General features: G+C 40.1%; 1 protein-coding gene across 2 annotated transcripts in view; it reads left to right on the forward strand.

Moving 5' to 3' along the window:
• Positions 1–1,011: 1,011 nt before the first annotated feature.
• Positions 1,012–16,337, forward strand: part of mta2 (metastasis associated 1 family, member 2) — a 35,264-nt gene continuing 19,938 nt past the window's right edge. For both annotated transcript variants that reach the window (XM_042512030.1, XM_042512031.1), the window contains exons 1-2: positions 1,012–1,402; positions 14,157–14,224. In XM_042512030.1, coding sequence (XP_042367964.1) covers positions 1,375–1,402; positions 14,157–14,224 — 96 coding nt within the window. In that variant the 5' untranslated portion in view covers positions 1,012–1,374. The remainder of the gene's footprint in view (positions 1,403–14,156; positions 14,225–16,337) is intronic.

A 16,337-nucleotide genomic window follows, 5' to 3' on the forward strand; every position in this document is an offset into this window, starting at 1 on the left:
TATATATATATATGTGTGTGTGTGTAATTTAACCATAGGAGACAGGCCTATTTGAGACAGTAAGTCATCATATTGGTATATTGAGTAAATTATTTGACTTTAATACTGTTATTTCTACCCTAACTCGTTTCACTGATTCATATTTCATAATACCTTTGACCTGCCAGGATTATCTCATGCAAACCTTAAATTTACCATATCCAAAATACACTCAAATAAAAATAAAATTAAATGAAATAAAAATAAAATAAAATACATAAAATCAAATTTAAAAAGCCATGTCTTCTTCATATTGACTATCTATGTCAAAATGTAAAGTTAAAAAGTCATAGTTTTTACTTGCAATGAGTATTATGGCATTAATGAGCTCCCTTAATGTAAAAGTGACTCAAGTTAAACAATCTGAGAAGCTAAAATGACTCTGTGACTGAAATGCTCACAGCTTATATGCATATACTGTACACCCTGTGAGTGTGCGGCTAACACCTCTGCCATGCTCAGTCCGTTTACAATTGCTGATACAACACTTTTTATTTCATTATCATACAGACTCTAACAATTTCCTTGGTGCTTCGAGGATTTAATTTTGAACAAGGCATGTTTTCTTTGCTTCTACTGTGAGTGAGTGTATATGTGTGAGTTTGTGTGTATGTGTGTGTGTGTGTGCATTCCCAGCTTCCTGCTTCCTAGATCTCACAACTGAACTTTCTTCACTTTCTGTGCATGTGTGTGATATGAGGAGACTGGACTTTTATAGAAACCTTTTACCAAACTTGTAAATAACTCTTGGTCTCTTGACAGCACATTAAAAGCACTTTTCACACACTTCATAATATATAAAGTTTGACACCTTTAATCGTGTGTGTGACTTTATAATTCATATGATAAACAGGTTGTTTATCAAAGTTAATTGTGAGATACCGGAGATTGACGACAGTCTCCGAAGATGACGACGTGCGCACGAGCGAAGGGGGCCAGTGAGTGTGTGTTTTCTGTGTGCGAGTGTGTGTGTGCTGAACTGAGCGGAGGTGAAGAAGAGGAGGATGAAGCTGGGAGCGGAGGATGGGAGGAAGAGTGGAGTAAGAGACAGGCTAGCTGTGTGTGAATGAGTGAGTGAGTGAGGAAGAGGAGAGGAAGGTCGTCGGAGGGACCGAAAACAAAGACTCGAACATTTCGGGGAGAACCTCCGGAACATTACTAACGGAAACTTTCAACTTTTTACCCGCCACATCTCGGCTTGTTGTGTCCGGAGCCGGCTTTGTTTCACGGCGGGGGTGTCTGCGATAAATGAAGGAATAAAATAGATCCACATCGACCTTTTTCCACCCAAGCGGGGAATACCCTGGGACTGCTTTTGATAAAGGTTACGAGAGAATGGCGGCCAACATGTACCGAGTGGGAGGTAAGGAATGTTTTACATTTTTAAGACACCCCCCCACAACGTGATTGTTCGTTTCGACAGCAAGGTGGCTAGCTAGCCGCTAGCTGTCTGTTCGGTTAGCCGCTAACTAATGCTAGCTCTGTGCTAGCGTCTGTACGTGCGTCCACTCTTGCATAGAACAACGTCAAATCTATTAAACCCTCCAACAATGTAATGTGATTTAGCAAATGGGTAAATGTAAATAACTCCAACACTGTGGGCGAACCACTTTCTTTGTAATAAGCCGGGGAAGCTCCTCTAACATTCGGCAGTAACGTAAAACATTTAGCAGTGTTTATTTTTAGAAAATATCAACTTTTAAAACATTTGCGTGATATCCCGATTAGTAACCACGGGAATACGTTACCCCGCGGCGAGCGGCTGCCGAGCGGCATGAACCGGCTTCGAAAGTTGGTATTTAATTTAAAATAAATGCACGCTGGTGGGGAGTGGAGTTTGCATAATTGTAGTTGTAGTTGCAAGTAAGCGAAGCTACGGTAATTTGTCACAATTTTGGACGTAGAGTCGCATATGGTAACGTCCTGGAAGTGAACACAATGCTAGTTAGCATAAAGTGCTAAGTTAGCTGTCGAGAGGTCAGCATCCAATGAATGCTAGCGACGTCTGGGGTAGCGAGCTAAAGCTGGTCGGCTAGCTTTGTCGGTGGAGTCGGTTAATTTCATTATCGCCTCCGCCATATCACTTCATATGAGGCGCCTAGCGTTAGCAGCGCTAGCTAACTTTGCTTAGTTTTGTTAGCTTAGCGCTTCATACTGTATGTGCTTAGGTGTTTGTCGGTTTGACTTGTTCCCGAAATATTATCAAGTATGTAGTTTATTACGAGTGCTTAGTTTGTCTTATTAAGTCTATCCGTAGTTACAACGAAACACCGACACGTGAAACACGAAACTAAGTTAGCTTAAACGAACTTGCTACTAGTGTAACAATTGAGAGACTTCTCATTTTCATAATTCACCGCCACTTTGCTTCTGAATGGAAACGTTTGTATCTCATTAAATTTAATTTAGATATACAGCATGATTAACGTTAACTTTAACAGCAGGCAGTGATATTTAGCAGGATTTTCACCTCGCTCGTTCGCTAACACCAGGTTCCCAAACGTCACCATTACAGTGGAGAGAAACGAAACGCCGGTAGAGACGGCTAGCTGCCAGCGATACTGCCTCCGCTGTTTTATTCCCTCTTTGATCGATCCTGCTGTGGGGACAATAGTACCTGCACTTCACTGTGGATGCCGATCTGTCGCCTCGTCTACTCACTGCTCGTGATGTTTGTTTTTTACTGCCTTAATAACGACGTGAGGACTTGGTGTACCTCGTGTGATTCTGAGAATTGACAGTGAGACAGTGTGACAGGCTTATTGCTGTGTAAGGTCACACAAGAGCCTGTGGACTATTTAGGTCATGCTGATTTAAAACTGCTTTGCAGAACATGCTGCAAAATTCTGTGCCTAATGCTGCAATGTTAAAATGTTTGTTATAAGGATGCATCCTGATTCAGTTAATACACTGGTTACTATGATGTACAATGAATCTGGATCTCTTCCTCAGCAGAAAGCAGGGGCACCTCTTGTCGGTGTGAGTGGCAGACTGGTAGAATGGGCTGATATTGGGTTTGGTGGTTGTTGTTTTCTTCAATTCTTCATATATTGTGTGGCTCTATTTGTATAAAATATGGGAAACTTTCTGACACTCTACACAATACTGTTTGTATATATATATATTTATTTATTTTCACTTCTTTTTGCTTTTTACTTTTTTGTTTTGTTTATTTTCAGCTAATTTTCTTGTACCTTTTTATTATTTTTTTGCTAATTTTTTAGCTGTATCTTGTTAAGTTGCTCATTGCCTTCTCCCTTTGTTTTTGAATGAAATCAAACTAATTTGCCCAGTTTTCAAAGGGTTAATGAAATACTCAATAAATGAGCTCCAAAACTTAAAGAAGCCTTCAGCTGCCCCTGGGTGAGAAAATATTTTTAAATAAATATTTAGCCAATATTTTTGGACTCATTTTGACTGATGGCTGATAGTGATATATGCTCATATTTCCACCTAATTGCAACGAATATCAAGTCTCTCCTCTAGAATAAAAAAGTAAAGATAAAGGCAATGCTTTTCAAAATAAAACTACTGAAATCAAGGGTTAAATTTAAAACATGTCATGTTTATTCTTAAGCATTTTTTTAACAAATCTGTAAAATTCTTTCCACTATAACAGGCTTGGATAATGCTCTCCTCAAGAAAACCCTAATAGCTAAAACTAGTGAAAATTAACCTGTTTCAACTAATTAAAGTCACAAAATTTAAACGCCATCTTGTCGGCCTGTCATAATGACAGGAAAGTGCATTTCGGGCCAATGTCGTTGTTTCAGTTTAAAGCAGTCGTCTGTCGATACCGATGGCGAGTCTATATTATCCTGTATTCCTAATTCAGTTACATTTGGGTTTATTGGATTATTTCAATGTCTTGTAATGGCAGAAAAAGAAAATATTGTTTCAAGAGCTGTTTCCCAGTAGTTTTCAGTCTGTGTGACTGTGTTTTTGTCCACATTGACATCTCTGATGTTCAGTTTCCTAATCTAACTCAGGATAGTTCTAGGTATATTTGTGATATTGAATTCCAGTGCACATGTTTAACTGATATATGTGCATGAGACCTGTAACAAATGACAGATCCAGAGGCTTGCTGCTCACAGCTGTACCTCAAACCACAGAGGATGTGATGTGAGTGTGAGTGTGAGTGTGAGTGTGAGTGTGTGTGTGTGTGTGTGTGTGTGTGTGTGTGTGTGTGTGTGTGTTGTGTATGGTCAACATCCACTCTGAGGGAACTTGGTGTGGAGCTGCTGGGTCATTCAGGCACAGTTGCACTTTCTACCAGCTTGCTCAATCATGAGTTCACAGCTGAATTTCCACAGCTGGAATTCAGTGTGATGTGGCACATAAAACATTGCAGTGTAATGCTAGCCCGTAACAATGTTATCATCCTTAATAGAAGAACAGAATAGAACATTTTGTAATGTAGGCATTTCAGGCAGTGCTGCTTAACTTTAACCCTTTGAAACCTGAGCAAGTTGTCTTGATTTCTCACAAAAACACTGGAAGAGGGCAATGAGCAAAGAATGAGGTAATGCTTGAAAATTGATTGAAAATGTGTTTTTAAAAAAGATAGATAAAAAAGGAAATGACCAAGAAAATATGATTAGAAATAATAATCATTTTGTCTGAATTTTAAATATGTATTTATATGTATATATATGTAATTATGATATACAGTTTTCCCCTAACATTTTCCCTTTTCCCTAGCTTTTTAAAATCTTTCATAAATCTACTAATTTCTTGCCTTTTGTGGAACATTTCTTACCAAGTTACTCATTGCCTTTTTCCCCCCATATTTTTGAAAGAAATAGCACCAATTTGCTCCGAGTTCAAAGGTTGAAATACTTGTGAAAGGGATGTTGCTCCAGGTTTCAAAGGGTTAATCTGTGAGAATGAGTTCATATTTCTGAAGCGAGTGACCATGGATTTGTGTTCAATAAGAATCTGTTGTTGCAGCGGGCTGGTGCAGGCAGTTCTGAGCGAGCCTACATTACCCGTCCTCTAGAAGCACACAGTGTTCAGCCTGCATGTAAGATCACTATCTTCCCCAGAGATTAGTCAAAGGGCTTCCTCCTCTTCATTCACCCTCAAGCACCCGGCATACTGCGCCACTCCAGCCGCATACGTCCACAACAAACACTCACGGCTGCCGCGGCAGCTCCTCAGCAGACACTTCCTCTTTTAGATCTTTTTTTTCCCTACCCACTCATGCTTACATACATTAACATAAAACCAGCTGATCCCCGAATCCCTGACGTGATTATGCCAAATGTCACGTTTAGAGATGTCTTTTTTTTTTTTAAGAAGGGCTTGAACCCTCTGAAGTGTTTTTTTCTTTCTCCATATATCATTGATCCATCAGTTGCTTATTGATCCACTAAGCTGGCCTCAGTGCTGGTGGAACAGGATCATTTTTTAATTTGTCCCACTCGGCTAGAAGACAAGTTTTAGGGCTGAAATATGAAAGAGTAACCCCCTACGTCCACCATCAGCTGAGCTACAATCAGTCATGTCAGGCACATGAGAGCGCAGATCCCCTTTTGGTGCTCCAGCCAGTGTTATGTAATGTGGTGCTGTTGTGCTCCTTCACTGTGAACAAGGAGGTGATGCTTTTCTGGTCGGGCTCCTCATCAGTGTGCTAAGTAGAGCAAGAAATCCTCTCCCTGTCTGAATCCTTCCTTTTCCATCTCGGCTTGTGATGATGCATCAGAAAGCCACTGATACCCTCCTGAGGCTCTCTGTCCCTGCTTGTGGGAGGACCAGATGGAGCTTGACGTGAAGCCACACTGCTGTGCAGAGCTGCATCAAACACTACATGGAAGCACTGTTGTCTGCGGTGGCTGTATCATGAATGAACGCTCGGTTTGATCAATATTTTAAAGGCTGAAATCTCTCAGTTAAAGCTGTCAGCAACTGTTAACAGCTGCTGTTGTGAGCTCATATTCAACATCATTCAATCTAAACACTTTTACAAAAAATAATAAAAAACAATACAGTAATTATAAATCATTTACAAAGCACATTGACAGTTTTTTTTTAAATTAAGAACCAGTTTAGCATAAATCACTGACTAATGTGCACCAAATAAGATTAAAATTACAACTCCTTGCTGCAGACATGGCTGATATGAAGCTGTTTGAAGGGAGTTGTGTTTGTATTTGGGCATTGTGACCAATCTGTGTATTGTAGAGCTGGGTAAACAAAAAGATTTCAGTTTGATTGTACTTTTCAGTTGAATGATATAATATTGATTTATAAAAGCCTTTGTTGCCCATTTGTTTTCTCAGTAGATATCTTTATGTTTAGGCTGTAGAGATTTAAATGTTATAGTTGGAGATGCATAATGTGTCAAATGTCTTGTGGAAACATCACAGTGATTGACATCAGTTTTCTTGTACAGCGTTCAGACGCAAGTATTTAAACCTTTGAGACGTGAGCAATTTCTTTCAAAAACATGAAAAACATGTAGACTGCAACTTGGCATGAAATGTCCTACAAATTGCAAAAAAAGGTTGTAAAAGATGACAAGAAAATAACCTGTAAATTCGCAAAAAAAATTAGAGGGAGAGAATCATTAAATAGGGAAAAATATCAAGAATACTGATTTACAATTATTATGAATACATATTTAAAATTAGGTTACAGAAAAATATTGATTTGCTTTATTACATTTAGTATTTTAGCACTTTTTTCAGGTCATTTCCTGTTTTTTTAACTCTTACTTTTTGTTTGTTTGTTTCTTTTTTTTCAGATAATTTCAGGTAACAATGTTGCATTTTTTTTTAACCAATTTCTTGCTAGTTTTGGGTCATGTCTTGTTAAATTGCTCATCGCCTTCTTTTCACTTTTTTGAAAGAAATCAAGCCAATTTGCAAAGGTTTTTTAAAGGGTTAAGCAACCCTTAACATGATGGCACATGTTGGCATAAAAACACAATAATACACATTTTGGTCTTCTGTCAAAGAATAACATACTAATAAAACACTTAACAATCCAACTTACAGCTTTTAACATGGACGGGCAAAGACACAAAACAGCAAAAAAAAAAAAAGATAATAAAAGGTTGTGCACCAAATTAAAGCATGACACAGGATAAAAAGTCAGGAGAAGTGGCACTGCTGTATAGGCTCTACTTGTTTTTGCTTTGCAGAAGAAAGACTGGAGTCAGCAGGAAGAGGTGGAGTTCTTTGACCTTTAAGCGTGTTTAGCAGATGTTATTTACACCTGGTTGAGATGTGCAAATCAGATCATCTCTAGGAGGAACAAGGCTGATTACATTGCATTCTGACTGCAATCCACTCTGTGCATTTAGAGTTTTTGCCTTTCCATATTGAAAATCTTGTAAGACTAGGGCAATACGTTTATTTTCCAATTCCATACTCTCACTATACTTGTGTGCTGATTTGACATGCATTGCGATTTTTAAGCATTGCAATTCTACAAGTACATCGACTTTAAGTATCTACATTTGTAGAAACTTTATTCCATGAGACATATTTCCAAATACAATGCACTTAACATGTCAGTCAGTCTTTATGACTTTTATTTAGGCATCATTATATACTGCATAGAAATGTGCCAAATACACTACAAGTTTGAAATTGAAGTTGCAAAAATAAAATACACCTAATGGAATAACGTCAGCTAAAAAGAAAAACTCCCAAGAAAGTTTTTACGCTCGCATGAGGTGGTATTTCAGGTGATTCGAAAAAGCCATATTTTGCAAAAAATTGATTTGAAAACACTTGTTTTCTCTAGGTCACATGATGCTATGTGCTTGTCAGTAGGAACTGGCTCCCTTATGATGCAGCAGGAGCTACAACAGCTGTTACTGCATCACATAACTCTTCAAAAGTTGATGGGATCATCTGGAAGTTTTGAATCCACAATTCCTCTGTGAAATCGTGGACTATCACCTCCCAGAAATCCCTCATACGTGGCTGCTCCCATATTTTAAGGGGCTCGCCTTTTCATTATGGCTCTGTAACACGCCTCATCGCTTTGGATTGTAAATAATGACGGCTAGTGCGGTGGCTGCAATAGAAATAAAGCTGCTAATGTTTTGAACATCCATCACCATGCTTCTTGGAATGTTTTCACCAGAGGAGAAGTCACAGAACATCACTCAGTGGACAGACAGTCATCTTGCAATTTGTGTTTTATAGACGTTTCAAAAATGATGCTCAAGTTTGGCGTAAATCTGTAAAGGAAACCCGCCTAGTGTCATAGCAGGCCTCAGCCAGTGTTTGATCGTGTTGGGGTTTGCATTACACCTGCCAGCCTCCAGGTTTCCTCTGTCCTTTCACCATCACATTTCAGTTCTGTGTCTCTTATATGTCTCCATGTAACTGTAAGCATAGGCAGGTCACTTCACTGACAAACCAGCTTTATTCTGAATTTGATCCGTTTCCTCTTTGACTGAATTGAGGCCAGTGTTTGGCGAGGTTATGTGAGGATACTTGCTGTGTGTGGAGTGAATGTTGATTGCACTGCAGACTGCTTGCTCATCTGAACATCATGCTGCTTCTGGCCAGCCTACTGGTCTCCTGACCTTTTGATGGGAGTTGGAGAAATCTCCAAAACAGACATGAGAGCTTACATGAGCGACTTCACTTTGTCCGTAACGCCACAAACTGAGCCATTACTGCAGGAAAAAAAGCTGCTGGAATTTGATCCAACTCAGCTGTGGGATTTTATGTGGCGTTATGGGTATAGTCTGAGACTTTGTATGATTTCTGCGTACATTATATTCTGATCACATTTCACTTGATGTGATCTGCTCTCTGCCACATTCAATTCTCTGGTAATAACTGCCTGTTGAAGTATCAGCTGGGTCAGAGCTGTGTGTGGGAAGGATTGCTTGTGGTTAGCAGAAAGGGCTGTAAAGAGCTCTGAACTGGATTGAGGAAACTGAGGCCAGCCATTGTTGGATTCATAGAACCCCATATATTTATATATATATACATATATATAGACTAAACTCAGGCTGATCTCTCAGTGATAAGGGCACTGAATGTAGTCTCTGAAGACTAATATTTGTTTACATTGAAGGTGAAAATGCAGATTGACAAGTTTACAGACTACTCAGATACAGCAGTATTTGACGTAATGTGATAACACTAGGCAGGTTTTAATTAAATATTTGCACAAAACTTAAGCAATATTTTCAAGATGTCAATAAACACAATTGCAAGATCACTGCGTTTCCATCTAAGGCTTAAGTCCACAGCAAAAACATTAATACTTCCAGTCTAAGACGAGCGAGGTCCTTCAAAATAAAACCACTATGGTTCCTGCTCTGATTCATTTAATTGTAACAATGCTTTTTAAAATGTCATAAGAGTATTTTATTTCACTCCCTTATATCCATATTTATTATATGTTATAGTGTATTCAACTTTATGATGTGTCAGTAGCTACTTGATTTAACTTATTTGTAACTGCAGTTCATTCAATAATTTTGTATTTAAGTAGTTGACATTAGATTAAAGGACATTTAAAAATATCAAGATATATATTGTTTATTACGTGTAGCCTTAAAATATCACAATGTTACTATTTGAAGCCATACCGCTCAGCCCTAATTATATCTGAATATATGAAATGGTTTTGCTTACTACAGTCATTGCACTGTTTGTTGCTACTAACCAAGAAAAGAAAAGCCATTGTTATTTTAGCCCTGTCATAATTATCGTTTCATAAAAATGGAAAAACGTATGCCCTCAATAATGTTTTTCTTTATTGTTTCGCAAATGATATTGAATATTGACATTTTTCATGGTATTGTATGAAAGTTAGAAATTCCGGTATCATGGCAGTGATTCAGGGACCTGTGATGAATATGAGAAATTCTCAGCAATTGTCCTCGTTTTCTTCACTATCTGCCGGGTGGCCAGCACAGTTTAAATGTTTAGGAACAAGGTTTTATTGGATGGAAGTGGTGACACAGACGTGCCATGGGAATTTCAAAATAAGGGTTTCTTTGGAAGGCGACGATGGGTATTAATGTTTTCGCTTTGCGTCGATGACATTGCATCGTTGTTCATTGACTCAATATAGATCCAGATTGATGTATCGTTATCTGTGGCTGTTACATTGTTCTCTTCAGCAACAAACCCACCATGTGACTTTTTCTGTACCAGCTCTGTGTGCAGGTTTTTCTTTTAAAAAATCCTTATTTTGTGTGCCTGGATCTTTTTTAAGATTAAAATAGTGGTATGGCGACAATATTAGTAGAATGTCTAATCTGGAGTGTGGTGTTTTCTAAAATGGCTGAAGCTCTGCCAGATCTGGTTGAGTTCCAGAAAGGAAGAACAAGTGCTGTCTACCATCACTGTGCCTCCACTGTCAGCAAACATCATTTAAATTTTTGAGGGAACATTTGCAGAGGAAAATGTTTACCCACCTTGTCTGTTTGACTGAAAAAAAAAACCATTTTAATGCATTACTGCCCTTTTTTAAATGAGGAATGCATTAACAGAAACTGTTCTGAACAAATTCAGTTTGTAATTAATAATGTACAGACAGATTTGATAAAAATTTCCACTGTGTTTCTGCTGGCTTGTTCATGTAAGAGGCAGACTGACAACAATGACTAATATCTTATTTTTAACAGCATGGAGTGTAGTATTGCTAAGGGGACCTGTAGTACCACAGTTTTTTTCTCGCTTTGACAAAGAAAGCAGCAGATGTTTCTTGTCCCTTCACCAGTGGACTGATGAAGTAAACTGGTCATGTAGCATTGTGTCATTTAGCCACGGTCTTCCTCTGCCAGCATCACTTACACATGAATCTGAGACATTAGTCTTTATCTTTAATGTCAAAGTTTCTTAATATCTATATTTATTCTAAAAAAACAAATAAATAAAAATAGTAATTCCTCATCAGTCAGGCTTGGCGGATCACCACTCTGTTATAATGGATGGGGGACACTGGGACTTACTAGTCCAGGGGGAAAAGGTGATGGAACCTTTGCTGATCTCACACCGAGAAGCATCGGCAACAAAACCATTGTTTCCCTATGGTACAGCGCGCCCCCACTTGCTGCTGCAAGACGTGTTTTTCTGGCGGTTTTTGGTTGTATCGCAATCCATGTCACTTTGGCCATGCGCACGAAGCCTCACTCCACAGGCGCTCTCGGCTATTTATACAGACATGCTTCCAAGGTGTTTTTGCAGCGGTCGCGCCCAGCGTGATGCTTCTTGGTATGATCACCCCTTACGTGTGTTGATGCATGATACTGCTGGGCATGAGACCCTGTGTCCACCAAAGCATTTTTTTCTTCAGCCAAAAACACCAGGTGCTTGTCAATAAACGCCCTGCCGGGTGTGCTTTGGAGGCGCAGCTTTTATTGAGCTGAGAAGCTTTGGTTGCGCCTGGTTGCTATGATACCCAATATCTGCGGAAGCAAACATGTTGGTACAGGATGGAGTACTTGATTTGGATGAGGAGAAGGCTGTTGCGTGCAGGGAGAAAGGACAAACCCGCTGGTCTGTGTGGGTTCATGAGAGGAAACATAGTATAGACTTAATACTTTCAATGAGCAGATTTATCCTCTATTGTTGTTGTTGTTCAGCTCTTGCTCATATTAGATGTGGTGGTTTGTCTTCACGGTAGGGTGTTTGTCCCCCCTCCACTGTGACTGGACAGCCGAAGTGACAGTAGCTGCATTCACATTCCCCGTTCAAGATGGGATTATCACGCCTTTATGCCGCCTTATCGTTCTGTGTATAATGTACCGATCATTGAAAAAGGGGTACACAGTGGTTTCGCCTCTGAGCCAGGAATGGAGGTAGTAACGGCCCTGTGTAAAGCCGGAAAGACATGGCCATGGGTGGCATGGGCGGAACATTTTGATGACGTGTTTATGTGTGCAACCCACTGCGGGAGATTTAAAAAAACAGCTCTTAGCATAATACCTAATTCAAAGAAGAAGAACAGCAGCTGTAAATGTCCATAAACTGGGAAAACAATGACATTAAGGAGCTTCTTATCCCTATGGTAAATAACTGTGACTGACGTGTTATGCCTTTGTTATTTTTTAAAAAGTGCTGCCCAGGCATATATGTCAAGCTAGAGGGGATGCTCGTGTGTTAAACATCACACCCGTCATGCCTCTTTTGATCATGGGATGACCTGGTGCAGTGTATAAGTACACACAGGAGCGCAATGATGCCGCCATTGTTTGGTTCTGTGCAAAAATGCAGGGGCGGTATAAAGGCGAGACTTTGTTGTGGCCATATAGCGCCATCTCTGTGTAAAAGTGGCTAGTGATGAGCGCAGTGCTTTTACATAAAGTTGAACACTTTTTAAATCTCGGTGCTCTGGAGAAAAACGCCCAATGTACAGTGCTCAGCGCAAATTTTACGTCCAGTGCCTCTTCGCACTGCAAGTGTTGGTGTACATATAGAACACATAGAACATAGCGGATTCTGGTGTTTTGGCCTGAGTCACACAACACTAGACACAATACTCAGGTTTTTATCCATCTGTTGCACAAATTTAGTCAGAATTTCCCGTAATTCAACAAATGGAAATGATTGCACGTGTCCATCCACAGCTGTTTAGTAAATATTAGGAGTTTGCCGTATCCAGACAAACAGCTGGTAGTGCTAATTCTTCAGTCAGGCGCCATTAAACCATTCCAGAGGAAGAGGACACAATGAGACGATTTAATTATAAAAGCTCCAGCTAATGTCCCTGAGGTTCATGGGTTCATGCTTTTTCGTATCTATGAATTTTTTTGTTTCTTGTTCAGCGCACCTGCTAAGCAGTCAGCCCACTCCTGTGTCAGCCTAAATTAGTCTCATATTTTACCTGTCAAAGTTTTGATGCCTCTGTTCATTTTCACACAGTTAGAGAAAGTCAAAGTATGCGTCATGGTAAACCGCTCATCTCTCCTGCTGGTCTGCTGACAGCACTGTCAATGAACGCTCAGTCACGCTGGATGGCAGTAGAGGAGGTTGTACCAGCGCCTGATTCAAAAGTAGTGTAGCCGACTTCACTGACATTCAGCAGCAGAGCTGGGAGCAGCCAACAGACACAACCACACTGCCCGACCTCATGCAGCCTGCCTCAGTTTTGTGGTCGTCATTTTGATAAGTTGCTCCTGCAAAAAGACAATGCAGTGATTTGTCTGATAAAACGTGAGTCCACCTGGAATCTTCTCTTTTCATTACTCAAAACAACTTTTTTCAGGCGGCCGTAGTAGTTGCGTTACTTTTCCAATTCCTGTTTAACATCAACCATGCCTTAATATATGACAACAGCATTTTATGGGATGTTACATAACCATTATGCATGTCATCCTTGGTTGTGAAGTTTTCCGCAAAGTTACAGATAGCTATGTAGTTTGTTGTGGATATTCATGGAAAGAAAATAATGTACTCCTCTCCTCTCCTCCTCTGCACCACTGCACCATGTCTTCAGTGTGGATTTATTAAGAGACCTGCAGCCATCAGTTATTTTTTTAGCTGGCTAAAATATGTTTTGCTGCGGCCCTGTCCACAGCAGGACATCGCTTAGCTTCTGTGCAGGTGTTGTGGGACTGTACCTGTGTTGTGCTTTCGTTTTTTTTAAATGTATCACCTGTTGACTTTTTCTAACGTCATGTACTGACTGACTTGCATGGATAAAAGTTGGCAGCATGAAAAACATAGTACTTGCCTTTTAAATGATTGTAAGGAAGAAGCTTTAATTTACACTTGAAATCAGTTGATCACATCACAGGAAGTCAGTGTGCAGCCAGGATAGAGAACTTTCCTGCAGCTCACATTACACCAGCCCATTTACTAAGCTGGCAGGCTCTGCTCCTCCTAACAGCTTCTCAGTGTTGTACGGACAAGCTTCCAATCTTCCAATTGGAGCTGTGTGTGGTGAATGGACTTTTATCTGTCAGTTTGCCAAAGTCTCCTCAGTTCTGCCGTTACAGCCTCAGCAGTGTGTTGATGCCTGATCAGAAGAGACCTCAGCTGTCAGAGGACAAACCTGACACATATCTGATATAACCTGCTGTTGGATGAATACATTTTTTGGTCATGCACTGATGTGAATATTCCCCTGTGAACATAACACAAGTCTAATCTTTCCTTTCTCTTGTTTTTTTAAATTTTTGTTTCCAGATTATGTGTACTTTGAGAACTCATCCAGCAACCCTTACCTGATCCGCAGAATAGAAGAACTCAACAAGGTTGGTCACCCTTCTTTCTTTCTTTATTCATCCTTGTACATTTACAATTAAAAGTTGTTTCTCTTATATCTGCAGAATGTTAAACATATATATGCACACATATTTTAGAAGTACTTTGTGTATTTGTCCTTATTTCTCTGCATCTCCACCATGGTAGAAATCCAACTTCGACCATTGTGACATTTTCCCTTTTTATGATAGGCCAAATATGTGTCGATAATGTAATTTGTGTGGAGTTTCCCTTAAATCTTTCCAAAAGCTGCACAGTTAAGTAATTTTTTATATGTTTATAAACAGGATCGACCTCAACATTGAAAACAAACTTCTGAAGGAAAACGTATTTATTCAATTTATGAGTTTAAAAAATAGGAGATTTTCTCAATAATCATTGTCAGTATAGTTCTAGGAACATTTTGAGCAGAAGTTCATTGTGCTTCTGTTATGGATAAGTTTTAGGAATTCATTGGAGACATCAGACTTTCCACAAGCATTTTTCAGTATTTGGTGTGTGATAACCTATTGCTGGGATGTATCTTTCTTCATCCATTTTGTCCACTCCAAGCACCGTACTGTAACAGCACAAATAGACGTGCATCAAAATTCACGCAGTGGCTGGCTTTATCGTGTTTCAAGGCCCAGACGGACCAAACCGACGTCAAGGAACTAGTGCCAACAAAGGCCCACTGCTGTGTCGCCTCACATCACCTGTGTCTCGACCAAAAAGTAGCACTTGAACCCACCACAGATTACAGCCAATAGCTAATTACCACATACCACAGTATTCATCATTCAAAAAGGGAAAACATAAGACAGACGGGATGGATTTAGGATGCTAGTTAGCACATTAATACCACAATCCAGTGTTGAAAAAGCAAATTTTATTTACTGTGCGCTAGCTAACAACAACACAAACAATTACAACTTGTTTCTGCGAAAGAACTCAAGAGTTTGTTTCTGTCTCACTCCCTCTTGAGTTTAGCTTTTTGTTTACTTGCCTCACTTCCGTTTCTCTTCCCCTGTGCTGAGCTGAACAGCCAATAAGAGTGATTTCTGTCACTGATGGGTTCTGATAGAACTTGCTGAATCGGCCAAAAAAGCCGCCAACTGATGCAGACAGAGCGGGACACAACCTCAGAAATTGGGGTGACGGATGGTCTGGTGGTCATGTTCTTACATGACACACTGCTCTTGAGCTGTCCCGCTGTCTTGTCTGTCCTTGCGCTGTCAGTGTCTTCTTTTTGCACCACAACATCATCACTTATAAATTTGGTGTGAGAGTGTGTGTAAAGTGTCGATTGCGCGATTCTTGGTGTCAGTGCGTGAGAGGGGGCAGCCCTGCACAGCATTTTCTCTGCACAGAATAGCATATACTGGTGCGTGTAGAGCTGAGAATTTTGTGCACAGTTCACGTTCACCGTTCACGTACACTACCGTGATGTTACACATACTATTTTGAGCCTTGACTGACACTGTTGTATACCCTAACCTGTGTTATCATAGCGCATATACCAGACACAAAAAAAACCCTGATCGAATGGCCAGTGTGTTAAAATCGTATATTAGGACTCTAATATGGTTCATGTCAACATACTGTACACACACTAACATACACACACACACACACGTCCTCTGGACGCCGCTCATGGTAAACTGTGGTTACTGTAATCACAGGACATTGGGACAGGAGCCACTTATATAACAGCAGCAGCATATGACACAGGCTTGTTTCCCAGTCAAAGGATTAAGCTCATTTATGTAACACTCTTACATTGAAGGGCTTGTGCTGAGCACCAGGAGGACTGCATCGTCCTGAGTGCTAATGGCTGCTGAGCACAATGAATGGATAGTGAGAGAAAGAGAGGGAGGCAGGCTCTCCAGCTCAGGGCTGGATGTGCAGAGAGCACTGTGTGTGTGTGTGTGTGTGTGTGTGTGTGTGTGTTTGTTTGTGTGTGTGTCTGTGTGTGTGTGTGTGTGTGTGTGTGTGCGCGCGCTGCTGATGCTTTCTCTCCTCTTATGATCACAGTCAATCCAGGGAGAAGGAAACCCCTCATCATCCATCAGACCTGAAGCACTAATACCAGGGGGGGTGCCATATCTTAGCCTTCATCAAAAT

The sequence above is a fragment of the Plectropomus leopardus genome, chromosome 23 (assembly GCF_008729295.1).
Source record: "Plectropomus leopardus isolate mb chromosome 23, YSFRI_Pleo_2.0, whole genome shotgun sequence".
NCBI classification, from domain to species: Eukaryota; Metazoa; Chordata; class Actinopteri; order Perciformes; family Serranidae; genus Plectropomus; species Plectropomus leopardus.